Genomic DNA, 27,142 nt, shown 5'->3' with positions numbered 1-27,142 from the left:
TTCGGAAGGAGTTCGATACAATGAACATCCCAAGTCGTGCACAAAATGCAATTTTTGGATACCGAATCCCTCCCAATTCCCCTCCTGCATTTCGCTGGCCGTAATTGAATGTAATTCCAAGCAACTGCTGCAAAGAGCTGGGGATCTGCAATTGGCAAGGGCATGAAGAAATCCATTTACTGCTATACAAGAATGTGTCTGCTCAAATAAAACAAGAACTTTACTCATGAAAATCTACCATATCATAATAACACCACTAACTTACCACACATACATGTACATCCCAACAGCAAGCATCTGAAACATTGATCCTGCTAAAACAAAAACATTCACAAAGGAACAACACAAACTGGAGGCTGAGAAAGGTGTCACCCGAAATTATTCCATATATTCCCAAACCAGGAGCTGTGATCTGTGTGCCCAGAAGAGTGAGTGACAGTAGAGGGTCCCACTGAGAATATTACCAGCTATCAGCTCCAAAGCCTTCATCTCATGCAAACTCCCGGGAGACGCATAGCAACTAATAGGTATTCATATTATGGAGGAACCCATCCCTGGTTGTTGGATGAAATATCCTGCATGCGCAAATTGAGGAGGAATATGCTGTTCCACTCTGAAGCCTTTAACTCATTCTCGCAAATTATCACTTGATCAATTTTATGGGGGCTATAAACAATGCAGAAAGAGGAAAACTACTTTGTCTTTGCTACAGAATCTAATACCTCAGTCATTGAAACATAGTGAGTGTTCTTATAGTGTACTGTGTTTCATTTTTGACAAATACATACAAGCTGGCACTTTGAAAGTCTATGTAAAGAGTAACTTACCATACCTCTTGCTATTCAATAATATTTTTATTTTCTTCTTAGCCTCTTAGCTAGTTTGCATGTTTAAACAATACTAGCTTTCGTGTCTAGATAAAAATGCCCTGTAATGAACTATCCCTTGGAGGGTACACCCTGACAGATGGTTTGACTTGGACTCAATCAGCACAGAGAAAAGCAGGTCTGCTGGGCTGTCCACAGCGCGGGGTCAGGGGTCAAATTGGCCCCTGCTGGCTGACCTCAGGACTACATCAGGTCCGACTGGGTGAATAAACACCAATCATCTTAACAAAGACACCTCTACATGTCATGATTATCATAACATAATCCAGACGTCAATAGAACATCTGAAGCTACTGCTGGCATTATTATTCCAAATTGTTATAGATTTTTTTATATATTTACAAACAAAACACCTTTAATTAATTGAAACAATCACTTTAGAATAGGGTAACATTGTATTGTAAGTACCTAAATCATTATAACAATGGTATATCACAACTTTATCCATGATGTGCTAGCAATGCTTAATTCTTCTGCACATACTCAGGTAAAAGATCAAGGCCTTGTTCGGTCATCAGACCCTCCTTGATTACATCAACTCTGACTGGTTTCTCTCTTCTTGACACAAGTACATCAATCAAATTTCATGCACAATTACACATAATCTACCATCAGAGTTTCACAACCTACTTTCAGGACTTCAGTTCTAGGATGACCTGTATGGCATGTCAAAAATTTATCGCCAATATGGGTGTCTACCCCACAAGCATATCTGCATGTACGGACATACGTAGAACAAAGGCTACTCCCTTTACACCACACTGGGAGGGATTTGAAATATTTAATGTCTCTTCCAAACGTCCGTATCATTGCCTGACTTTTGTTACTGCAGGCATGCAGCTGTCGCAGGTTTGTTTTGACGGATCTTTTCTATAGCCTTGAATAAAACTCAATAAAGGTCACTGCAATTGGAGAGCTGCTGCCTAGCATAATGTCTACAATAACCACAAGCCCAGTTAAGCCCATGTACCGGATAATATCATACATTACCAGGCTGCAACATTACTGAAAAGACCACTAGTCCAGTGCTGAGCTCTTAATTCTGATTTCACAGAGACACATCTGGCTATTATAGTCAGGTATGTCATTCCATAAGCTCTATGTGTTGTCAATAGGTTCAACAAGGATCAAACGCTTATTGGAGCACAACATTGAAACAACAACACAGGCAGAGCAAGAATATTTACAGATAACCTACCGGATGTTCCAGTAAGAATTAGACAAAATGGGGGAGGGCAGTATAGAAAGAAAAAGCAGAGAAAATATGGGTGGTGGGTTCTTGTCAAAGTATGTTACTCTTTTTCACCTATTGTTAGCTGTTATTAGAGTAAGCCACATGTATTCCTCCCTGCTTTACCTTATTTGTACTAATAACAGTACACCCTATATCTTCCACGGAAGATTTCTACATGAAGAAATGTTGGAAGTACCTACAATGTGAGGAGCTGCTCCTCTATTCCCGATTCCTGGACAATATGATGGATACATCCAAGCAGCCTTGAGTGTTCATTTTCATCTGCAGAATCGCTGTCAATACTGACCAAACTCTGTGACTGTGCTATCTCTGGGAGACACAACCATTCCTACTGCGCGGCTCCCATCCAGTAAGATCTTCTGACAAATCGCCGCATCAAATCCTTCCGGGAGTAACAAAGGCTTTCTCTCTGCTTGAACACTGCCAAGCAACAAGACAAGGCACTCTCCAAACCGTCAGCGGATTTGCCACGAAGACAGCGGTGTAGAACCCGGGGACGGCGCTACGTGAAGCCAGCCCTTCTGGTATCCAGGACCACGGATCTGTGAACAGCTGTTTCCCACACAGTCCCAATTATCAACAAGGGAAATCAGGAATTGCACAATCCACAGTGAAAATCAGCTTCCAATACAACAACGCCACAGGACAACTGCACCCTGGTGCCTGGCAACTTGACACGAGCAGGCTCTGGGAGGGTTCTGAGGAGGGAAATGGCTGTCTGTACTATTTTAACATTATCCAAACATGACTGGGCAGCCTGAGGCAACACAGATTAATCCCCTGTGAGCCCATTGACTTGTAGGCAAACCCCACTATCTATACTTGTCACAGCCTCAGGGCCACTGGAAGGGACATCACTGTATCACATCACTACAGGATGAAAATTGGCTAGATTATTCAGGATATCTTCTAAACACAATGTACACACAAACATAGTGACATAAGTCTTTTCAGCTTTCTTTCATACCACCTGACAACGTGTATTTTTCATGTTTACTACATGAATGGCTTAGAAAATACACGTACAACGCCTCAGCAAATCCGGCTATGGGGTTCAGAAGGTCAAGTCATTTGGGCTACGCGGGCCCAGACCTCCTACCCAAAAGGCCCACAACCGTTTCTCAGCTGAATCTGCGGCCAGGCTGGCGAAGTGATCGACAACAGATTACCAACAAATGGAAGTGTTATCACGTAGGGCCGCTGACCTGACCTCGCCCTGCCTGGCCCCCAGGCCAGATAGGAAAATGTTTTCCATTTCCCGCTCACTGTCTGTAATTGTTACATTAGTCGGCTGCTCCGCCAGGGAATTGGGGAGGGGTGAGGGGTTAAGAGCTGTGGTACTGCCAGCAATAACCCAGTTTTGCTTCATTACAGGAAGGCTTTATATCCTTGTGAAGATAAGCCAACTCCCCAGAACCAATTGTCTGCAGAGGGAAGATTGGATCTTTACCCTAGGGAGTGAGCCATGCTAACTGCATGTGGGAGTGAGCACAGATTAAACTTAGTTTTATAACTTTTCATACTATATGATAGGCTGGGACTGTAGATAACATGAGGAAAGGCTGGATGGAAGGACTGAGGGTGTCCTAACTTGGGCTTGAGCAATCAAAATATCTAACAACCACAAGAACAATAGAGGTGGTATGAAACAAGGGTAATGGAACTGATAAAAATACATGTGAGGAGGAGACTACTGACTTTGTATAATAATACCTCCTCCCTCCCCGTTTTCAATATCATCTTTGCTAAAGACAGCCATACATCCTTGACAACATTACAGCCCAAATCTCATCTGTATGTTGTATCCATTATGGATGCCCTTGACTTTTGTTCCTTTCCATGATCACCAGCAACCCTGGTCACATGCAAGTGTGATTGGGGTGAATTTTTGGTTAATGGATCAATCAGAGATGGTCTATTTCATGGACATTAGATGGAACCGCTAAATGGACATCCCCTACTTGAATACACAAGTATGTGACCACTGTTGGGAAGTGTTTTCATTCCGTGCAAAACCTAAAAGCTAGAAGTCCGTAAATTCCTTGCGCAATTTGGCAGTGATTGAACTTGAAGGTTACCTCACGTAACCGTCTGTCGGTCGTGTTGCATTAAAATCGGCATCAAATTGGAGCGATGGCTGCGCTCAAAGGTGAGAAGCTCTTACGGGACCTCCGCAATGGCTTCAAATTTCAAACACACACAGACCTGTAAAATTTTATGAGACGTAGCACAAAATAAAACCAACTGAAAGCTGTAAGTTTTTATGGCGCCACAAAAAAGGTAAGTATCCAACTAACATCGGGAACTGTCCCCAAGGGACAGATCGGGCGAAATATGAGAAAGGTTATAGCAGCAGTTACTGATTCCCAGTCCAAGGTGTAAAAACTTTATGATCCTTTAAACCCACAAACAAGGAAGATACTGTTACAATGTAGTGTGGGTACATAAAGCCTGGAGTAGGTTATCAACTATCTCCAGCTATGACTTCAATTTGTTTCCAGGGTATACTCCACCCCCTACAGGTTATGATACAAAAACAAAGACCAGGTCCAGTGCCAAGGACGAAGCATAAGTTTGGACAGCTTGTTAGACACTTCTCAATAATATCTATTTCCATAACGTAGTATGGCCAAAAGTATGGCAATGAAAACAGGCTACAGAAGGATGTCTAATACCATGGTAATGCAATTTATCTCATATAAAGCTACAAAAGTCAAAACCATATTAAGTCTCAAAGGAGAAGCAACAACCATTGACAGCTACTGAAGTACTGATACTCTGTGAGCCATCATTCGTCCAAACCAATCCAATCTCAACCTACTTGTTTTGTCAATCCTGCTTTACTACAACAAAAACGTACTAACATATTTATGAGCCCGTAAAACGTCCTATATACAGTATGGGATTCCTCTTTAAAAAGGTCTTAAAAGGAGAACAGCTAAAACAGCTGGCAGGCCTCCTGGTTGAAGGGAGCTGACAGGTTTATGATAGTGGCCATCCATCCTAGCCCCCTTATGGCATTATGGTTAGGAGTCCCATAAAAGCACAGATTAGTGTGCGCTGTAAAAACCTCCTTCAATTTGTTGCATGAAGCATAAATACCAAGGTCAAGTCCAAAGGTCGACGCTCTGTGTGAATGTCAGAGTCCCTTTTGTGATGAGGCAGATGTATTTTTTGGAGTTATGTATTATGGAGTTGTGTTTACAACACAATTGGGACTGCAGTAGCAACTAGTTTATGCAATATCTTCCACTTAAAAGTATCTGTAACTCCAATCAAGAACTTGAAGAAATGTAAATGATTTATAAAAAGTGTCACAGTCATTGATGATTAACACTACAGCTATGTATTACTGCATTTTCCTCTCAAGATTTGGTAGCAATTACTGGATAGTTAGTTGAATGTCTTTAGATGACTACCATCTGAAGACCAAAAGTATGCGCAGGTACACTGTGACAAAATGCACACTGTATGAAGACCTGAAGGACTAGGAAATCTATAAGTGCTTGATGGGTGGTTCAGTGTTCATTCCCCACCATTTCTACTGTAAAAACAACCTCACTTGATTCGGTAACCCTACTAAGAGTTACCACCATCTTCACAGCTCTACACAGGTTGTACACCAAGCAGAAAGGACACAAAGTACCTGAAAATGCCCCCAAAGCAGGTCTAGTGAAATGTCCCACCAACTCGTGCCCAGACACCACAGGCAGGTGCAGCTTTTCAGTCAGGCATGGCTCCTAATTGAGGTGCCTGACAAGTTCTCACTCAACCATTACCGACTGTTGGGCCAACAATACCCCAACAATTCCCTGTTATTATTGTTCAATTAACCAAAACCTACACAGCTGCTAATCCCTAGGGCATTCCCAATGGAACATAGGGTTTCAGGACAGTATTGTATAAATGCCATAAACCCTTTTCTCCAGGATTTTCCTGATACACATGGCTTTATACTGTGTATGACAACTGCCAACTGAGAGTTTTGTCAATTTTGTTGTAGTGCTTCTGTCACATCAATACAAGCAATACAAGCACATGTCTGGGCCAAACGTGTGTGCAATATTGCCATAATCTCTGCATGAATTACGCTGAAACAAAGCTGATACCAAGACACATTTCGGACAGGAATTTGTGGGGGACGGAAATTTAGTAGGACACCACTCTGTCCCAGGTAGGTAAACCTGCATGTAATCTGTCCTGTCAACAGATGCCTTTGTAACCCTCGAGACTTTCTAAAGCACTTCTTTCAACAGGTTTTGTTTTCTGGCAGGTAAGCGGCACTGCGGCATGCTCCTGTAGCCGATGAAAAGCACCATTCACTGTTGATCAACCCATTGAGTACTGAGCCCAGATATGTCAGCAATACTTGTAAATATTTACATTCTGCATGTACTAATGCAAAGCACTGATAACATGTCGCTTGGTTGGTAAACCTAAGAACAACGTTCTCAAGTGATCACCTTTTACCAAGGGTCAGGACTCAGGCAGTGTTTTGTGTCAAGTCAAAAACGCAGCATAAAACAACTTGGCCGCCCTACCTCGCTCTTTTTCTTCTACTTTATCCTAACGGATTTGTGGTTTTTAAACTCTCAGTCATGTACACTATGCTTTCCTACTGTATATCACAACAGAATTGTCCATTAACCCTAATTTAGAACATACAAAATAATCCATGACACATAAAAAGAAGAAATATTGTTGTAACTGCAAATCTATACTATTTGAAGAATGTGTTGAACTTTCGTATGTGTCACGACTTTTAGTAAAACACAAAGGGCGTGGCGACCAATCCAGGGGATCATGTCCACACAGAGTTAGAAAGGCTCCTTCAGATAATCCTGCCCTGATTCTTGTTCAAACACTGTTGGAAACCTGGCTTTACACACCTACTGCACTGTACACCCTCTGTGCCCTGCTGCTGGTCTAAACAAAACAGTCGCATGTCATCAACCACTTTTGTTTTCATATCACGGTAAAGAGGTTCTCTAAAATGTCTAGGGGGCAGGAATGGATAGTTTTCAAGGGCAAGGTTGTTTGTTGTGGCTGAGACATGTCCATATATTGTACCCTGTCACTTTGCTAAGCTTACCTTTTACTTTGACAACGGCTATCTTGGGGGCAAATTCTGGCTACCAAAAAAGTTTAATAGCCATAGCTACAACCTGACAGATGAGTTTCCATGTATTTCTTGCACTAGTTCTATGCTAAAACATTCCATGTCTTCCATAACCATTTTCAACTACAGGAGCACCATTTCTTAGAATGCTAGCTTTGACTGTGAGTATAGATCTTTCAAAATGAGTGTGGTGCACTGGGGTTAGGATTCTAACAGTCACATACACATACAGGAAATGTCATGTTGATCCAGGGTTATTTAGCCAGCAAGACAAAGATAAATCAACAGCTCTGGTTCTGTCTGGAGTTCTTTGTTTTTCTCTCCCCTCAAGACACCATTCTTTATTCCTAAACTAAACACAGACCAAGCAAAACCCACATATTGCAACACTGGCTTTGACATAGAAAGGCAGGTATGTACATAGTCTAAGTCGTAAATCAAAATTCAATTTCCACCAAAACCAACAGTTGTTTCATACCAAACCTGGGCTTCCTCTGCAGTGTGTTATTACAAGCAGGCTGCACACTCCCACCAAAATACACATCCAAGAAAAATGGGAGGGGAGTTTGTATGTTCTGTACCAACACTGCCAGAGGGCTGGTGTCATTTCCAAACAAATTTCAAGTCAAGGCAAAGAGTCTTACCTTTTTCCATGCAGATTCCGGCAGGAAATGACTTTGCTACTGGTTTCAACACCTCCTCAAGGATGTCTTACGGTAAACAATAGTCCACATCGGATAATGGCTTCAGACAATGCAGCTTTTTCACAGCACAATACACACTCCAGTCCGGTTCAGAAATGGCCAGTTTGTGTACCTTTTCAATCCAACATCCAGTCGTCACAGATGTTGTAAGAAACCCTGTTCATGTCCAGCAATCATGTAGAGATGAGGGAATGAACTAGTAACTAAAATCCAGTACCATGAAATCCTCAGCAGACACAAACATGCATAAACCTGAACATCCTTCCTTAGGCATATCGTCTGCACACCAGATAACAGAATTACAATACACACCCACACACTGAACAGGTGTGATAATCCTGTAGTAAAATTTACAACTGTTACAACCGATACAATCTTTACAGGCACAATCAAGCAAGAAACCACAACTCTACTACCTCTGCTACTGTGATTGTGTCTGTTCCAACTCTCAAACGCTGCTTGACTGCACTTCACAGCAAGACACAAAGGCCTTATGCAAAAATCAGCTAAGAGCCTGGATTGGCCAGCATGGCTTCCTCTCTTTGTATGCAAACAGTGATTAGAGCCATCATGTTAATTCTGATGATAATGAGCTACTAATAGATAACCATCTCCTCCCCTAGAGATTATCACCCTATAGCCACCTCCCCAGACAAACACCAGCAGTGATAAGATCAGTTGTATGCCTGTAATGAGCCCAGCTTACACAAACAAACCCAGGGAAATGAGTGATAATCACCATCATAATGGACTCTTGGCTTACCCTGTGATCAGGGAGTCCATTATACCCATAAACAAAGCAATAAGGGGAGGCAGACTGGCACTTGGGAAAGGGTAATCTTTGGGTTGCTTAGTGACCAGCTCGGAAATTGCTGAAGTTATGTTTCTTAGTCAATGACCCTTATTCTGGGGACAGTTCCAGCTTGTTCTAATGGATTTGAATCTCAATGTAGCAGAACTGATTGATCACTCTATTCCAGGTAAGCGCTTTTTCAGAATGAAAAAGTGGGGCAAGACTGCAAGCAATCAACAAATATATCCTCTTGGTGCGTAGGGGCCGGGGAACAGGTATGTAAACTTCAACATAGAAATATGGAGGAGGTATTTTAATTACAATCTTGACCTCTACTGCCCCAACAGACCTAACAAGAAAGATTTGTAGCATCCTTGATAGAGATTTTTGTTTAAAACTTCCTCACCCCTCAAGTACATAATGCTTTCACAAAATGATCTTTTTTTTCAAAAGAATTTTGACTAATTGCTTTCACAGCTTCTAGGAAAACCGATAATCCTCTGGCCTGCTGACCTCATTACATACCTCCCCCCATTCGCATCCCCCATCCCTTATCTAGTCGCCCATTTATCTGCCCAGCTATATCACCCCAAACATTCATCCCATTCCACTAATTTCCTCACTGTCATCCAGCTAAGCCTTCTGCCCTAATCCCGGTAATTTCTGCAAACCCCCACATGTCCGATCGAGCTTCATCACAACACCCATCCCATATATACCCCCTGATGGCTTTTCCAAACTTCTTCCCTCACTGATCATGTTTCATTGATGATGCCTAACCCTCATTATTCTGTGGGGATACTACTTCACCAATTCTTTTCCTAGAGTATTAAAAATTAAATTTATGAACATGAACCTAATATTGAATATGATTTATATCATCTGAGACATCAAATGGGCCAACAAAGAACTAGTTCTACATGTCTTGCAATGCAGACAAAATATTTCTATGACCAACACAGAATGTGGTCAGTAGGATGACCTCAAGGCAAGTTCAAAATTCTGAGGTAAACCAGGGTATCTGTTAACAGTAGTTATTCTTTGTGTGAGACACTGCAAGTGAATGTCTTTCTTTTTGCCATGATGTGTGGCCTGGAAACCGCAGGCTGTGAGTGCACAGGGCTGAACTGAAGGATCACTACCGCAAAAGTTGGAATCCTCAGGTAGCTCTGATGTGGCAGAGGGATTACCGCTGTCATCAATACGTGCATTTCATCCCCGCTAACAGCTTGACCCCTGCCCTGACTGCTCCAGCAGATCCATGCAAGAATTAGGAAACAGCAGCAAATGGGAAGAACGATCAACACAGGGGTCTGTGGGCATCAATCAGACAAGCCCTGCCTCAGGGCGCTGGCTGGAGATGTGAGACCGCAGCGGAGGTGGCTTAAAAACGTGTTGCCTTCTGATGAGACATTATACCGAGCCCACGCAGGATTCCTTAGGAAAGCGCTTCACCATGGCAGTGAATTTAATCCCAGAGACATCACTGGGATTTCTGCCCATAACCTTGAGGCTTGGTAAGCACTCAGAGAGATTACATCAACATGAGTCGACTTCAACAGGATTTCCTGAGACAATCTGCAGCACAGCGCAAAAAAGCCACTTTGCCTTCAACTAGTTACTCCCCGCTGCAGTTCAAATATTATCGACCGGAATATGTTTTATCCACAAGGAAAAGTGCAGACTAAAACTGTCTTATTTCCTTTCTTTGAACTGGGAAGATTCATTAGAAGATCTTTGTGTTCATCTTGAAGGAATCTGAGGATTGATCGGCTGCTTCTGCTGCCTGGAGCACTGGGCTTTTAGGAAAGTCCCTGTAGTCCCACAATCACCCCCTACAACATAACTACATCTGATAGCCCATCAGATAAGGTGCACTCCCATATCCATTATGTAAGCACAGGGCCCCTGGCTATCAGGAAAGATCACATGATTCCATGTATCTTTCTTAGGGAGATCTCAAGTCCGATAAAGCTGAAAAAATGCAGTCATACATCAAGCATGGCTCTTCATGCTGTGGTACAAGAAAGGGTTGCTAAAGGTTTTCTTTATCAATTCTTCAGTTCAAAAGCTGTTGTGATTTTTATTTTCTACATGAGTCGATGATTGTTATTTTTCTCTTAATGGATTCATAAACTGTGCAAATGAAGTAAGGACAATGGCAGATAGACCCTTACATACATGTATTTCATGTCCATTGGGAAGATGCTGGGTACCTGTATTTGGCAAATACTATAACTGTCTGGCCTCCATTTCTCATTTCTTACAGAATTCAGAAAATCTTACTTTCAAGTCTATATCTACTTTGTAATTTGCCACTTTAGGTGAAAAAAAACTCACCAAGGCAAAGAAGGTAACACAAGAAAATGTTAAGAAGTGTAACAGTATACAAGTTTCTCTATTTCCTCACTATTACACCCTCACTATTACACACAATACTACAATTACAACCAGGAGTCTGAAGCCCCATCTCACCCTCCATTCATTTGTCTCACAGCAGTGAAAGACATCCCTGCCTGAACAGTCACATCTACTAACCCTGTCTGCCTGCCGACATCTCAGCCATCTGCGAGCAAGCTCTGAAACATTCTGGGCGACCACTTCCCAGAACTCTGGGCTGACCTTTCTTTGTACTTCCATTCCTACCCAGTACCTCTGTCACAACCAAGGGAAGCATACCCTTACCTGGGCTTACCATCCAATCCCTTTGGAGCCTCCCAAATGTACCATTAGTAATACTGGGCTCTTTTTGGGTGCAGGCCAATCCTTACAACCCCTCTCACTTAATACCCAACATTCATCATCAGGTCTCAAGGCCCTTCTCCACTGTGGCAATCAACATCAACATCTCCATGCTAAACTACACACATAAATCATGGAGATCCCTACTAGCAATCCCAGGCCACCATTCCATGCTCAGGCCGACAATTTTCTCCATTAGCCCAGCAACTTTATTCGTCTGTCATCCTGAGTTTCTAGCGTAGACGAGTTATGGCGGAGACTGTCCTTTCTTCAGGAAATAGGAACAACACTCAGTATTCAGAAACAATGACAAATTACACATTGAAAAAGACTTCAAATGTTTTAAAGTAGTCAAGGGACAGCCTAAATCCTTGCTCCTTTATCCTTGTCCTCATTATTTTCCTGAACTACATGCGCCCATCTGTCCAAAACAATTCTGCTACTGCGCTGTCTTACATTACACAGATAGAACCCCGTTTTATCATGTCTGAACTAGACACAACACCATTCTGCAAACCCCACAGGAAATCACTTTTAAAGATGAATCCATTCTGTACTTTACTGCCCTTGGCATTGGGGCCTTGGCCTTATGGAGATTTTTTAAACCTAATCACTGGATACACTTTTTATGGCGGGTGGTTAAAGTGGATATTGCTGAGCGACTCCAAGAGCTGGTTTGGGCAACAGAAGCAGGGGAAGGGGAAGACAAATGATGGCCATTCTTCACCAATTCCCAGAAGAAATCAGGAGAGTTTGTACTGGGAGAACTGTGGAGGAGTAAAACTAATAGTGGGATATTGCTTCCCATGATTCAGCTTCCTCAAGGACCTAGTTAGTGTAAAATGTATTGATACAGGAAATAGTACTTCATTTCTCATCAGGCTCCCCAAGGAGGAGTCCAGGCTCTTCACAGAAGTTAGCGATGTGCCGAAGGGGAGACGTACGTGAAACGCCTTCTAACAGTAGAAACAAGGTACTGTACAAGGTACATAGCCTTCCAGGAAGGTACATAGCCTACCAGGAAGGAAGTTCTTACAAAGTTTCACAAAATTTGTACCTAACTTTCAAAGCCTGTTGATTGCAAACGGTGTACCAAAGAATGGCGACTCGAGAAAATGTCAGATCTATGCATTATTAACACAGGAAAAATGTCTTTTTTTCTTATAAGAGATAAATGGTCTGACTCTATAGTGGCAGCAATATCCCATGACTGAAAAAAAAGGAGAGTTTGTTTACAAGAATGTCAAGTTGGAATCTCATGACGCTAGGGTTCAATTTAGAGCCATGCAGTGCACCATCACAAGAAAGTGAAGGTATTAGTACACCAGTACGCTACTGCATTCCCCAAGACACCCAATTCTCAATACACCATGGCAGATTCTGTTTGCACTTGAACAGGTACCTGAAGCTCATTGCTCTGACTGTAACAGATCACCTCTCAATACACTTGCCTGATCAACTTAGCTTACCACCTTGGGGGAGGGGGGGGCAAGAGAATGAGAACCACTCAAGTAGTAACTCCCTAAAGAAATCACTCGCATTGCAGCATACGATAAGCAGTTACCTCCACAACCTTCGGGGAGGCTTAAAACGGATGGAAGCAGTTTACTCTCATTATTTCATAAAGTTGCGCTAAACAGTATTAGTTGCCTGGGGGAACCAATACAGTCATGCCTTCCAAGGCAACAGAAAAGATGAATTGCAGCCATTTTTCACTGGATTCCCCAAAGAAATCACAGAGCCAGATTTCCTCATTTGGGAGGTATTGCTCCCTGCAAGCTCAACAGAAAGAGCTTGGCACAAATTACTCAGAAAATGGTATGTGGCAGTTCCTGGAATAGTTGGTAAAACTTGACAGATCTATCAAATTGGATGATAACTCACCTTGCCTGACCTCACCATTCTGTCTAGACACAGGGATCCCCATTACATTATGTTCTATCCCCTGATAAGCCCTATAGCATACTTTATTGGACCAAACAGCGAGTTTGTATCTCCTTGGAGACAAGAAAATCTTTAAGATCAAGATATACTGCAGACTTGGGTGGCTGCTTTCTACTTCTCATCAGTTCTTCAAGGCGCAGTGTGAAATCCTTTAAGGAGTGACTTAATCCTCTCATTTGGCTCTGACAGTCCCCCGTTAATTTGGTAACTGGCTGTCATTTGTCATAAACTCCCACATGGAACTTCAAGCATTAGAGAATCTAAACTGCCAGACCTCTGGTATGCCAACGATTCTACAAGTTACAATGTTGCTTGATAGTCCAGAGATTATGTAGTCTCTTCAGAGTTAACAAAAACTGTTCAAAGTCTGTTCCCCTTTTATTTCAAAACCAAAATCCTATGAATTTATGTCATAGCTACTTTCCTACACTTTCGTATGTCTCACTTGTCAGCTTCTCTTGGTAGTGATTAGACAAATCGGGCTTCAACAAAGTCAAAAGTAGTTTCTTTTAAGAGTGGAAATGACTCCTCCAGGCAGCCTCAGCCTTCCCTAGTCATTAAGGAAAACCTTCAGGTCTTATATTGTATCCAGATTGATCACGACAGAGACTACGGAAGCTTGGCAGGATTTTACTCATGAGCAGCATCAGAACACAAGTGATCTGTCATGCTGTACTTGTCACGCAATGCGTTACAAGTGTATCCTATCTGTCTACCAAACTTTGACAATGTTTAAACTTCCTATCAGTGTAACTTCATCTGAAGATCTCAACAGGGATTCCTGATGGAAACAGATTGTCATGCTAGATCTTGATATAAACTGGTGTGATAAAGCAGGGGAAGAGGTACACCGTATCTACAAAAGGGAGTATTTGAGTTCTTCACGATAAACATTATGCATTCTGTGCACTGGTATTCTGTCTGTAACATTGAAATAACTTAACCCATCAGCCACAGACATGTCACACCTGATACTAAACATCAACGTCTGTGTGGTTTTGATAGCCAGTTTGGGTTGTCATGTACATTGCATAACCCTTATAGCAATGTGCTGGACTTAAAGTCTACGACAGTAAAAGTGGATACCCAGGAGAAGTCTTACTGCTGCTCTTTCGAGACCTGAGACAAGATCGCAGAGAATAGAGAACTAAGCCTCTACCACTTAGCTGAGGACTTCCCGGGAGGTGTGGCGATTTATTGTTCCCGATTTTGTCGATACAGACACTTACGATAGCTGTGGTGTTCCAGATCAGGCTCCAAACTTCACCGATCCATCAAGTCCAGCCCCAGGGAAGCACAGATACCATCGTGGGGAGACTGATGACCAGGAACATCTCTGCTATTCATCTACCGCAAAACCACCCTCCATCCATCACTCTGTCCCTCCCAGGCAAACCAGATTTAAAGAGTTGAAGCTCTTATTGCTCTGGCCTCATCTACGGAATACTCCAGTGTCTTACCTTTATCAATCAAAGCTTTCCCTCCAAGAAGACTTGCACTGATAACTCAAACTAACAATCACCAAACACAGCGTATACCGGCTTATGTGGATTTACCACCGCCAACGCTTTAAATGTCCTGCATCTGTCACTTTGACAGGTTTATTCTCATCACTGCAGTAAATCAGAGAACAACTGTGCATGCAAGTTAGAATTGATCACAGCATGATATGGAAACTAGCAGCAACGTTGTTTGGAAGATCAAGGTTGTCTGACCATATGCTCAACATCAAGTTCAGCTTCCAAAATGCACACAAAGGTTTTAGTCATCTACGTTATATAATTGTGTCTTAAAATATTCATCAAACAGCCACTCTGCAATTAGTTCTAATTTTCCACCCTCCTGGTGTTGGTGTAACTGTTTGATGCTGACAGCCTGTTGATATTCCCAGGTACTGCAGGAAGGCCCTCGCCTTCCATTTGGCCCATGTTCTGCAGCATTCCCCCCATGGCCATGGTAATCCCCAGTAGGATCACCATCCAGATTACTTCTCCTGGCGAGAGCCCTCTAACCCCAGTAGCAATCAAGTCTTATCTTAGGGTTACAGTACTGAGCAGCCAGATAATGGACACAGATTACAAACCATCAGATTTCACACCTCCTACCACTGCACAACCACCGCAGAATTACTCACTTTTACCGGGATAAGTTCTGGGCTGATTTCCAAGGCAACAGAGTGTTTCAGGCAGAACCTTTAACAACTCCCAGATCATAATCAGGTGCAACTTTCTTGGAGGGTCCACCTGAATGGAAAGGGGTTGGACCACCTGTCTATTTTTACACTGCCAGTGGGCTTGAATGGGTAGTTAGGCCGAGCCATGCTTATCTTCTATCGACAATCTTGATTGATACACTTCCTCTTGCATTACAAGTGTGCTTGCCAATAACGGAGAAATTGGAAAAATGTACTAGCAAGATCACGGTGATCCATACCTAGTGAATTCTCAAGTGCCATGGGCCCATTGCAAAGTCACACCTTCATAGTTTTGTTTCCAAGATGCTGTGTAAGACCCAGATAATTGCTAAGATGAGAAGAAAGGATTACACACTTCAATACATAAATATGCATACGAGAGTGGACTGCACAACATCAGATTCTGTTCATAGCAATATGATTGCGGCAGATTAAGCTGACCTCCAAGAATCTTTCCTCCATGAGCCTTGCCCAAGTTTCACATCAAGCAGTGGATTATTAGGAACAGGGCTTCTACTTTATTGACATTAAGTGAGCTCAGGGGTGTTACTGGCCTTTGCAGACTCAGTTGGGACCTGGCCTCTTCTCCTTGGCTAAACAGGATTTGCTGGAAAGAAATGAAAGTGCAGAGATGATTGGAAAAGATTAGGGAGAGCTGCCAGCAGTATTCTCTAGAGGCCATTGCCTACAAGCTTCATACAGATTAAGGCCACAGGCAATAGCCCAGCGCTGGGAAAGTTTCATTACCAAAGTGACCCATCTATATCAACAGTGTATTGTACGTGTGTTGTTGGATGCCATTCTGCACCAAGTATACACGACAGAAAATTTGAGGAAACTGTGCAGAGAAAATGAAATACTAAAAGCTATAAAAAACTTGATAATGGACAAACTTTAGGATGCATGGCAATGACTGATACCTTTGGATAGTTTCTCATTAACTGCCCAAATCACACAGAAATCCTGATTAACTTTATGAATATCTCCAGAACAAAAATGTCATATTTTTCTTTCCTGACTAAGCTTATTTATGCAAAGACCTGATCATCAGTCAGTAAACTACATACAACTTTCCTAATTAGAGTTATTTACTGGATCCTCATTTTGAAAGACAGGAAATACTAGCCCATCTTATCTAAAAAAATAAATCCTCTCTTACAGAAAGCCACCCAAGCTTAGATGCCCTAAAGCTGATGGATGAATCTTATCAGTTCTCCATCCTCCTCCCTCCTGCCTCTCCCAGGCTCCGGGTAATCCCTCTCCAGCTCATCCCTTATCACTGCCCATCTTTAATTACTTGGCCATGGTTATTGGACGTTTTTTCCCCCCTTGTGGATTGAGATATGTGGAACAGCAGAACTAGTCCTTATTACAATTAGGGATGTATCGTCAGCTTTTACTTTAAGAGGTACATAAAACTTGATTGTTATGCATAAAATTAAGATAGCCACTTTTAAATACATGTTGTACCTTGTTGTATAATTATGTGTCAAAAGCAACTGAATACCTTGCTGTAACATACAAGCTGTTGATATGTACTAGTATCTGATTTAGAAATTGCATAGTCACAATTTACTACTACTTGTACTAAAAGTACTGGAACTATGACACTATCAATATCAACACTTCTCAAGGACAGGTTGGAAGTTGAACTACTTAATGTACTTCAGACAGTTGAAAAGAATGCCCCAATACACCAAGGTAATCACCACTTCTCTCTTGGTTACTCTCACTGGAACCAGTTTGGTTAAAGCGTTTTTATTTCCTATCTTCCTGACCATACCATTACACCATTTCTCATCTTACTCCCAGCAGAGGGACTGAATGGTTTATTTGTAGCTCCCCAGCACAGAAGTAATCATTATTAGAAGTCTGCTCCTTTTTCCATTGGGGCAGCGATACTCAATTCCTATTTCCTTTATTTAATCTTTTGACATTTCCAGGCAGTTACAGCTGGGATTTTCTTCCCGACAGACAATCATGAAAGCTTGCATGCTGACCTTTTGGCCTAAATATTCTGCTTTTACGATGTTACCTGGTGCGTTTGCTGAGAAAAGCTCTTAGTTGTACCTTTTATGCACAAAAGTAATTATCCTTGTACTTTATACTGTGTCTCTGTGGAGGCCTATCTGCCTTCTCCTGCCTATTTTACTATGGGTGCAAAGTCCTGCTGGGATGTAAAATTGTCCCATTGTTATACTTTTGTACAAAGGACTGATCTCCAAACCCACATCAGAACTGAAGTAATCATCACCATCTAGCCAACTGTTGTCGCCATTACAAGCCATATCAGTCACATAAAAGTTTATTGAAGGATCTTCAGCAAAAAGTTTCCTCGAAAGCATTTTCATGCATACTGAATTAACATCAATGGAGTATCCAAGACCAGCTAGTGTGCCCAGTTTGAAGGTCAAAAGTTGAATGATTGACAATGAACACTGTAGTTCAAAGAATATCACCAATGAAACTGTTTGCATGGACATTGTATATTTCTGATTGGGTTTCTTATAACTTCTGTTCTGGAAGGTATCTGTCCAAGGTGCTGATATTTGGGTTGTAACTTAAAGGTGCCTTCTATAGGTCTTGGGCATCTGTACAAGCACTTGCATGAATAATTAACACATTCATGACTACATGTAATGCTGATATGTTTCTTCACCCACAATGCCCTTCTGGCAGATATGTCATCACCCTGTTGGCATTAAAGTAAGCCCTTGTCAGAGTAAAATTAGTGATGTTCACACTGACATCATATCAAGCTACAAAGAAACTTACCGTGTCACTAAAAACTTGACACTTTAATATTAATATTACCTCTCATGCAAGATATTTTTGCGGTAAATATGAATCTTTTCAAACAAACTGCTATTATCTAAGAACTCACTACAGCATGTCTCATAAATATTCGGAAACGTCAGACCCTGTTACAGGCATTCCCTGTCATAACTTCTCAGCTGATCTAATCAGATCCCTGTGACCCGGTGTAGTCACCAAACCCTGGCTGATGTCATCTCATCTGCTGACTTCTCGACATCAGGATCACTGGGACACTTACAAAGAGAATTACTGGACGAAGATTACATCCTGGGTCCCGCCGAGGGCACTAAATGTAATACAATCAAGGCGATATAATCATACACATCCCAACGACACCATTAACAAATGCAGTTAGTTTTCAATGAGTGGCCTTTTACGTCTTCGGGAAACGTTGCGACTATTCTGCAATGTTGAGATTAATAATAAGAAAGACATTGATTCGTCTAGACAAAGCCCACAAATTCAGACATTAAAAAGAGGAAGAATAAATCTTCTGTTGATATCATATAACAATTTCAGATACTTTGAAAGCATTTGAGTTCTTTTGAAGAGTAATGACTTTATCCCCTGAAGGGCAGAAGGCAGCAATGTACATGTACCATCAATCAACTTCAAGTTCAACAATGACCCGGGCAGATATCACACCAGGAGCATCCTTGCCGCCGTCTCACTGTCACAATTAAACCTCTCTCGCCACCTGTCACACCCTGTGAAGTATCCTCCCATATCTCATCATCTAAATCATCAGACTTCTCTTAAATACACCAAATTTAACAACCTTCAAGTCTAATACTTAGCAGTAAAAAACTTACCACTTTGTACTTAATGCCTCTTCCAATCCATACTAACCTCTCCAGAGCGAGACAACTGCTTTACGGCCTCCCATCAGGTCCTTAGCACTGATCAAATCAGCAGTACAGAGGCACAGGAGAGCAGTTCACTTTTATCTGCCCTGACGCCTCAGCACTAAGAGTTGACATATGGGAGCAATTGACAATGATAAGGTAGCCCACACAGTGACTTTGTGACTCTTTTAATACTTGGTAAACTCTCTTGGGCACCAGAGGCCTGCTACGCCCACCTGCCGGAGCCTTTTTGCTGATCTAATCAGCGGGCAAAAGCCCAGGACGACACAGGGCAGTGGTGTGTCTTTCATCATGCTAACTTTAGGGCACCTACAATGTAGGTGGCCATGGAGCCTTTACGGCGGAGTCCCAGAGTATCAGGTGCAGTCATCTGAATCAAAAGTCATCATCCACAGGTAGATTGTGATGTTCCAGGCCAGCTCAGGGGACACATCCAATCAAGTACCCATCATCGTCTCCATTTGGAACAGAAACAAACTGTCTGTCTGGCACCGTGCTTGCTGATCTAGCAAAGACATCACTGTTTGTCGCGATTTGAGAGTGAAGCGGCCATGTTGAATCGGTTGATACACGTGTATGACATTGTGATTTTGTTAATGTTTCATTTTTGCATGTACTTGAAATATATCTGGATTGGACTTTCCATCTATGTTATAGTCCATCTTTCCTGAATATATTACAATATTAAGTTATCAAAATGTCCATTAATTAAATCATTAAATATGCTCCAGCCACCACCAGGACATGCTTAAAATACTGTTTAAAACACTGTAAACCATTCATGGACTGCTCCACTGCCATGCCAATCCTCTATTTGTTCAAAAGTTTCATCTGCAGGAACTTTGGAAGGGTCAAATCTCTCACCCTGGGAAGAAGCCGCCCCATGATCCCATCAGGACCAGGTTATCTCTGCAGTAGGGAAATGGGCCCCAGGGGGAATCAGTTTCTTATCAGGTGGAACCCAGCTTTACATGTGTCAAAACCCTTCAGTACAGAGAGGTCTCAGCCTGTCCATCAGGACTACTGCAATATCCGGGTTTATCTCCACCTTTCAACTCCTCAAACCATCTCCTACTGACCTTTGCCCACGGATGATAAAGTGAGACCGGGGTTTACAGGGAGGGGATTTGGATATGTTTGCAATTTTGTGGCAAAGTTATCACCCATGGAGATAGAGAAGTTCTCATCTTTGCTCCCTCCAACAATCTCATTTTTCGCATCAGCGGCTTGCTTTCACAGAAACTGAAGTTCACTTTCTGCCACAAATGCATTTTTATCCTTTTATATTTTTTCATGGACAATTTAAAATGATGCAATGACTGAACTGAACATTAAAATTTTAAACCAAAATGTAGAGCCAAAAGTCATCATGATAAAAGAAGATGAATCCAAAAATATCTTGTATCTATTTCTCATGGTGACGTATTCTCCTTGTTATACCATAATATAGATTTATTGACCCAAGATCATGACAAAATAAAAACAGGTAAATCAAAAAAATATTCTGTACCCATTTCACACTATGACCAAATTTCTTAAAGAGATCATTCTCCTTGGCGAGTTTTCCAGTTTGTTGAAGCTGTACTTCAAGCATCAGAGAATCCTGACCTCCACCTCACCCCTGTACAAAGGCATCACACCTGCCCTCCAGCAATCCACACATTTACCACACTGCGATTCTACATTATCTTTTATTACCCACTGGGTCCAACATCTCATCTGCCTATCATGGCGAAATGAGCATCTTGAGCCACTGCTCACTGTCCTTTGCCCTGCGCTTGATGGATCTGCCGAAATCTCATTTTCGATATTTCAGCTGTGGTGAAATTTTGATAACATTCAATGGTCTAGGAAGATTATGAGGAATACAGGGGATTCCCTCAGTGTGCATTAATGTGCGCCCGAAGTAATAACTTCTTCTGTAAACTCGATGTTACAGAAAAAGTGCTGTCTATTTTATGGTGCAGTTACTGCTTTGATAAATCATCAGCTCTACCTTCTCAGGTCAGGTAGAATGCTTTTAAACTTCATTGTTACAAACCCAAGATGAAAAATTGGTACTACATGGCAAGCAAAATTTGACTCTAAAGCCCAGCTTGATTACCTAACATTATTACCACAGTTGAAGAAAACCTACATGTACTTTACCTTAAAATTAAGAACCTCAAGACGGACACTGTATGTTTCAACTGTTTGCTCTCATTTGGTACCGTCATATTGTGATGAACAGAGTAAAGGTCTCAGCCAAAAGAATAATGAATTCAAGATATGTGTAATGACAAATCTAACGCATGCAATATACATGTGCATGTACACCTACCGTTGATGTCTTGCACGGTCCCAGTGAAACAACACTACCGGATGACACTGCAGTTACCTCTCCTTGTATCACCAGATCACTATAAATGTGCTCTACCCACCCAGCCTACTGCAGATTTACAGCGCTGTCCAGCCCAACTGATCCAGCCTGGCCCTTTCCAAGTCTTTTCATTTCCTTATCTAAGCTGTTGATGTGCACAGCCTTGGGAATCCAAAGAGAATGTCAAAATGTCAGCTACCTTATCAGATGCTGGGAGCCACAGACAGATGATTAATGCCCTTCAGGTGTAAGGTCACCCATCTGGTCAAAAACAACACTCAGCCTGCCTTATCTACTTCTCTGGCTCAGAGGACCCATAATGCATATCAAAAATTGTATTTTCTCCTTATCTAAGGAGACCTGTCCACCTAACCCAGGGGGTTAGGGCGATTTGGATGATCAGAACTTGGGTGATATGTCAGAATATAGCGAACACAATGGCTGCTGTTCGCCTGGTGTTTTCGGTTGGGTAACAACTTAAACAAGGGCTAAAAGACTTTTCTCAGAAACTAAACACATAGGACTATCTACATGTACTTGTGATATAAAATGTGGAGACTACTGGCAAATATCCTACAATCCTACAATCACTGACAGCAACTGCTGACCTGAATGCCTACTAGTTCGCTGAACTTTAGGCGGTGAGATGATACACATTGGGGTGTGCCGTCCAATTTTATCCGGGGATAACATTTAAGTACTTGAATATTACAGAGGGATTCATATCATACCTACAGTAGGCCTGAAAAATCACCAGGCTTTGGGAGAAAAAAGGTCAGCCGATCCCAAAGGAGGGCAGTGAAAATTACATATTTCATGTTCATGAAGTGTGACCCTTCCTTTTATTCAGTTTTTCAATCCTGAACATCATTTATCTGACTCATTTTTTTTGCTATCCTACTGATTTATCACATTTTCTTCATTGCTCAGAAACAAACAACTTTCGTATGATAAGAATACTGAATCATACGAATGGATTACCTGTTTAGCCGTGAGATGTTCAAAACAAATTTCTGTCTGAAACCGCCTCTCCAGCCCTTCTCCTCTGTTGCCTTCTGAACATAGATCTCGAAAAGCCCACACAGTGAATGATGCTGTGCATTATTTCTTTCATTTCCTGTTCTACATCAAGACCACTTATCGCTTGCTGATTCCCCGTCTTCTTATTCCCTAAAACCTTTGTGTTCACCATAAATGACTCGGTACATGATTTGTCCAGCTCAGCCAAAATCCCTTCATCTATCAAAGATTCAAATTCATTCCTAAATGTGCCTGATGACATCAAGCCTACAGTCATTTCCACTGGCCTCAAATCAAGTTCTTACTGCCGACATGAAATTACTGTTGGAAAATCCCTCTTCACTTCTTGACTCCATTACTCTGGAGCTCAAACTATCTTTTCTGACATCAGCACTGCCATTATGGGCAAGCTTTGCAAAGCTCGGTTCTTAAAGATGCCACGAAATGATTCCCCTTCCAATCCCTTTACCATTTTCAAAGCCGTTCCCCGGCGTCCGCTCATCCCCTGAAGCACTTTCCATGGAGATTTACATCGTCTCTGTGGATCGCCCCAAAGCCTTGTTCGCATAAAATCACCCCTTGCAGGTATGAGCGGCGATCATCAGCTTTATCAGTCCAGGGAAACAACTACAGCCCGAATCCCTTCCTCTTGAAATCAGCTCTACAAGCTGTGAAAATTGTGATCTTACCTCTTTGGGATCCCATGAAATGAGTCCAGACCCAAATCCTCCCTAAGACTCTCCAACTCCTGGCAACCTCATTTCATCCCTGCTTGCACTTTATTTGGTGATTTGGTGTGTCGCCACAGATTACGGTAAACCCCTGGAGAATGATGGCATTGTGTCTGCCTCTCCCTTCTACCATGCCAGATCAAAGCTAACCTGTAAGACCCGATGATGTCAAGGAGGCCTCCCAAATCCCTGACTCTAACATTGGGATGTCACACAGGAGAGCAGCTATGAAGGAAAGATTACACTAAGCAAGGCCTTTCTGTTCTCCCTCCTGGCAATGAACTTTGGCCCTTGTGATGTCATAAAGATGTTTTCCTGGTGTTGTTGAAAGGCAGCTGAAATGGGCATGTACCAAGGACAACTTACAGATGTTCCTCTTAGAGAAGTGACGAAAGGATGATGGGAGCAGAGGGGACCTGGGGATTTTTCATCAGAGAGGTTTTGAGTATCTTTGCAGACCGAAATGGAAACGTCCATTTTTCCGAATAGAGTAAAAGGCATCTTCCCTCTTGTTCTTATACATCTGAAACCAAATGATAAATGGCTGTACTGTCACAAGCTCATCCTGACAAAATACTTCTCATATTCACCAGGTAACTTTGCCAAATCTGTGTGACTACGGCCATGTTTCATTGCTCAAAAAAGTTATGCACATTCTCGCTGAGTGCGCAGTCTTTAACATTTTGGAAAGGACACGTCTTCTGCTTATCACATCATGAAGTCATTATGGATTAGCGACACCAATGGTTCCAAATTTTACAGTTTACAGGTCACAGAGTGGAGATTTCATGCCATTTGTGAAATCTTAACCTCAATCAACCTTCCTTTCCTGAGGGGGAGTCCAACAACTCACTGTAGCTAATTCATCCTTTTCCACCTGCCAGCCCTCAAATTAAGCGAGACATTAGGGATTTCACACCTAGCCTTCAGGACTTGCCCTCAATTGGCCTTTAGAGCTTTTCAATGTCATGCCTGGTCTCCTATGGTTTCTCAAGGGCAGAGCTCAGAACTGGACACGGTTCTAAGAAAATGCTAGTTTCTGCCGCTTCTTCAGTAGTGTGATTGCACTAAATCCATCTATCAAACGCATTTGTGCGTTAAAAATTGCATTTTTTACAACATATCAATATGCATAAAAATAAAAAATATTAGATCATTTTTTTCTGCTATGAAACATGTAACAAAAATGATATTGCTTCATTTTGTTGCTATATTTTAGGGGGAAAAATGTGACCAGCTTGATTATGGAAAAATGGTCACATTTATTCTATAGTTCTTTCTCCAAGAAGCAAGACATAGAAGATTGTAAAACATCTATCTTAACCCATGCGGTACCTGCACTGCAGGTGATCTGCAAGGGCTTGCTTCCCTGTCTAATTTCCGACTTCCTATGTGAAATGCACTGATAAGAACAGTTTCTGGCCTGCACATAGCAGGGAACTGCTCCAGGGATGAAACACATTGATTGGACCCACCATTGAACTCTGGCTGGCTATAATCCACTCTGTGGTCATGTTGTGCTGCTGTAAAATCCACCGTGTCCTGCAGGCCTCCCTCCTATCAGTCTGATTTAACAGCCTGCTTTAATGGGTTTAACAGGGTACTTTCATGGATCGCCCAGCAAGGGAACTACACCATTATGACCATGACCATGGCATCATCCTATTGCTCTATTCCATCTCCCCTCTCCTGATGCTCATGATATGGCGGCCGACCTTTACAGCTTTTGTCCTCTATCAGACCTGCGATTTTCCAACTTCACGGTGTGCTAACCCAGAACTTCCTGCCTCTCTTTAAATGCCATGACCGCTTGATTACTGCAGGTTGTTGTGGCAAAAATTTACTCGATGAAAGCTAATGGTATGGCTACAGAACAGGTTTTTTTTTCAATATTCCAAAGCTGCAAGTGATTCAATCTTAGTAGCAACAGAGAGGGATCTCAAGAGTCACAGTCACAGCAGTATCCTAACCTTTGTCAACCATCCAAAACCCCCAATTTGCCACCATGTTTGCCACATACCAAGTTCTCACCTGTGTGTCTCAGTCCTGTAACCTCTGACCCCCTAACCCTTTGGCAGTCATGCTTGATGTCATTACTTCTGTCCCCATGTCAATCAAATCTAGGGTGAAACCATTGAGTCAAATGCAAGGGAAATCGTTTCGGGCAGACTTTATTACCCAAGTTACATCTTTGTATTTATGCTCAGATTCTGGCACTACATAAGTCACAAATTTAACACACCAAAAGGTTGCAGGGTTCTGTCCTTTTCAGACTGGCCCTCTGCCAACATCAAGACTGTTGTGGGAACCCTAATTAGTCCTATTGGACTTGCACTCATGACCAAGCCAACCAGGTCCCACTTGTCATTTTCTGTTCTGCTGTTCATTCTACGTGTCATACCACATGTGCAAACATCTCCCACGATCACAATGCAGTTAGTCTGACTCTTTCTTGTTTGGCACAACTCCGGACTCTTCCCTGTCATTTTAAACCTTTATCCTGCGGAAAATCACCCTACCTCTCTTCTGTAATCTACCGCCAATGTATCTTGTAATGATGCACCATGGGACAGAAGGGTTTCCTACTTTACCCTGAGTGACAGGCGGGTCCCAACCCCCCACTGACCCCTCCTTCCTTCCTCTTCCCACAATCCATCAATTACTGCCAAGGGTATGAGGAACTGCCCAGTTGGAGTCCAGAAATGTCCAGATAAGACAGGTGTATTAACCCACCTGATCCTGCTCACATTCCTCATGCTGCTAAGCTGACATGGCCACAGATTTCACATCCCCCAGTCCCAGTGCGCTATCACTCGAACAGACATACATACAGAAGGCAGACTTCTAGCTGCAGTGTACAACCACAACTACCGAAATGCTATAACATTTTATACTCTATACATACATAGAGACAATTACAAGAATTTTACAAAACTTACCAGGCCATGAACAGCTTTCTTTTCCCCACATCAGACAGCTTCCCACCAAGGCTACCTCCCCCTAGACCCAGCACAAGGCAGAGCCGGTATCCCCTTTCCTTCAGACATGACATATCCCCTGCACAGTAACCCATGTCCAACCTTCCTCCTGTTTTACCAGCTGCTCCCAGTGAACATAACTCACAGGACTGGGGCTCAGGGGTCAATCCAAGAAACAAGTACAACATGTAAATATAGCTATTCACTACTTGTCCCCAGCAGCCTGGGAATACAGTAGAAGTGTTGGATTGCATAGACAAGTGTGTTGGTCATAAATTGTGGAACTAGAATAGCTATGCTGTAACTGAGAAGTGGTATGGGTGGGTGGTATCTATATGAAATAAACATAGTTATCAATAAAAATATTCAGCTGACTTGTTTTTGAAGGCAACAATCGCAAATCAGTAAGTTGTTGATTGGGAAAGAGAATAAACTTTCTAAAGGGCTAGGTAGCATTAAAGAGTCCATTCTATATAGTTTTGAATCAGATACAAATCTTGTGACCTTCACCGTGTTTTCCAGAATGTGCCAAGAATCAATACATGAATGCTGACCAGCATTTTCCCCCCTTCAATTTATAGCAGCACATGTCAGTCAGCATTATTCACTGCTACCAGCTGAGCATGTGGCAAATCTATCACATAATACATGGTTAACATTCTGGGCCATCACCCTCCATCATGGTCAAGTGCCACGCAAGTAAATCTAACCGCCTCTTCACATAACATGACCT

At 42.2% G+C, this 27,142-nt stretch overlaps 1 protein-coding gene across 25 annotated transcripts in view; it reads right to left on the bottom strand.

Annotated features, from left to right (window-relative positions):
• LOC109464849 (autism susceptibility gene 2 protein-like) overlaps positions 1-27,142 on the bottom strand; it is a 205,740-nt gene that overhangs the window by 35,356 nt on the left and 143,242 nt on the right. The window contains exon 1 of one of the 25 annotated variants that reach the window (XM_019762101.1): positions 7,740-7,820. The exons of 23 other annotated variants lie outside the window; for them this stretch is intronic. In XM_019762101.1, the coding sequence (XP_019617660.1) occupies positions 7,740-7,805 (66 nt within the window). In that variant the 5' untranslated portion in view covers positions 7,806-7,820. Of the gene's footprint in view, positions 1-2,321; positions 2,837-7,739; positions 7,821-27,142 lie in introns of those variants that run through there. One more of the 25 variants, XM_019762106.1, reaches the window with a different exon arrangement.

The sequence above is a fragment of the Branchiostoma belcheri genome, unplaced genomic scaffold, assembly GCF_001625305.1.
Source record: "Branchiostoma belcheri isolate BF01 breed outbred unplaced genomic scaffold, Haploidv18h27 scaffold1, whole genome shotgun sequence".
NCBI lineage: Eukaryota > Metazoa > Chordata > Leptocardii > Amphioxiformes > Branchiostomatidae > Branchiostoma > Branchiostoma belcheri.
The sequence above is the reverse complement of the archived record's forward strand: the minus strand, read 5'-3'. Positions and strand labels throughout refer to the sequence as shown.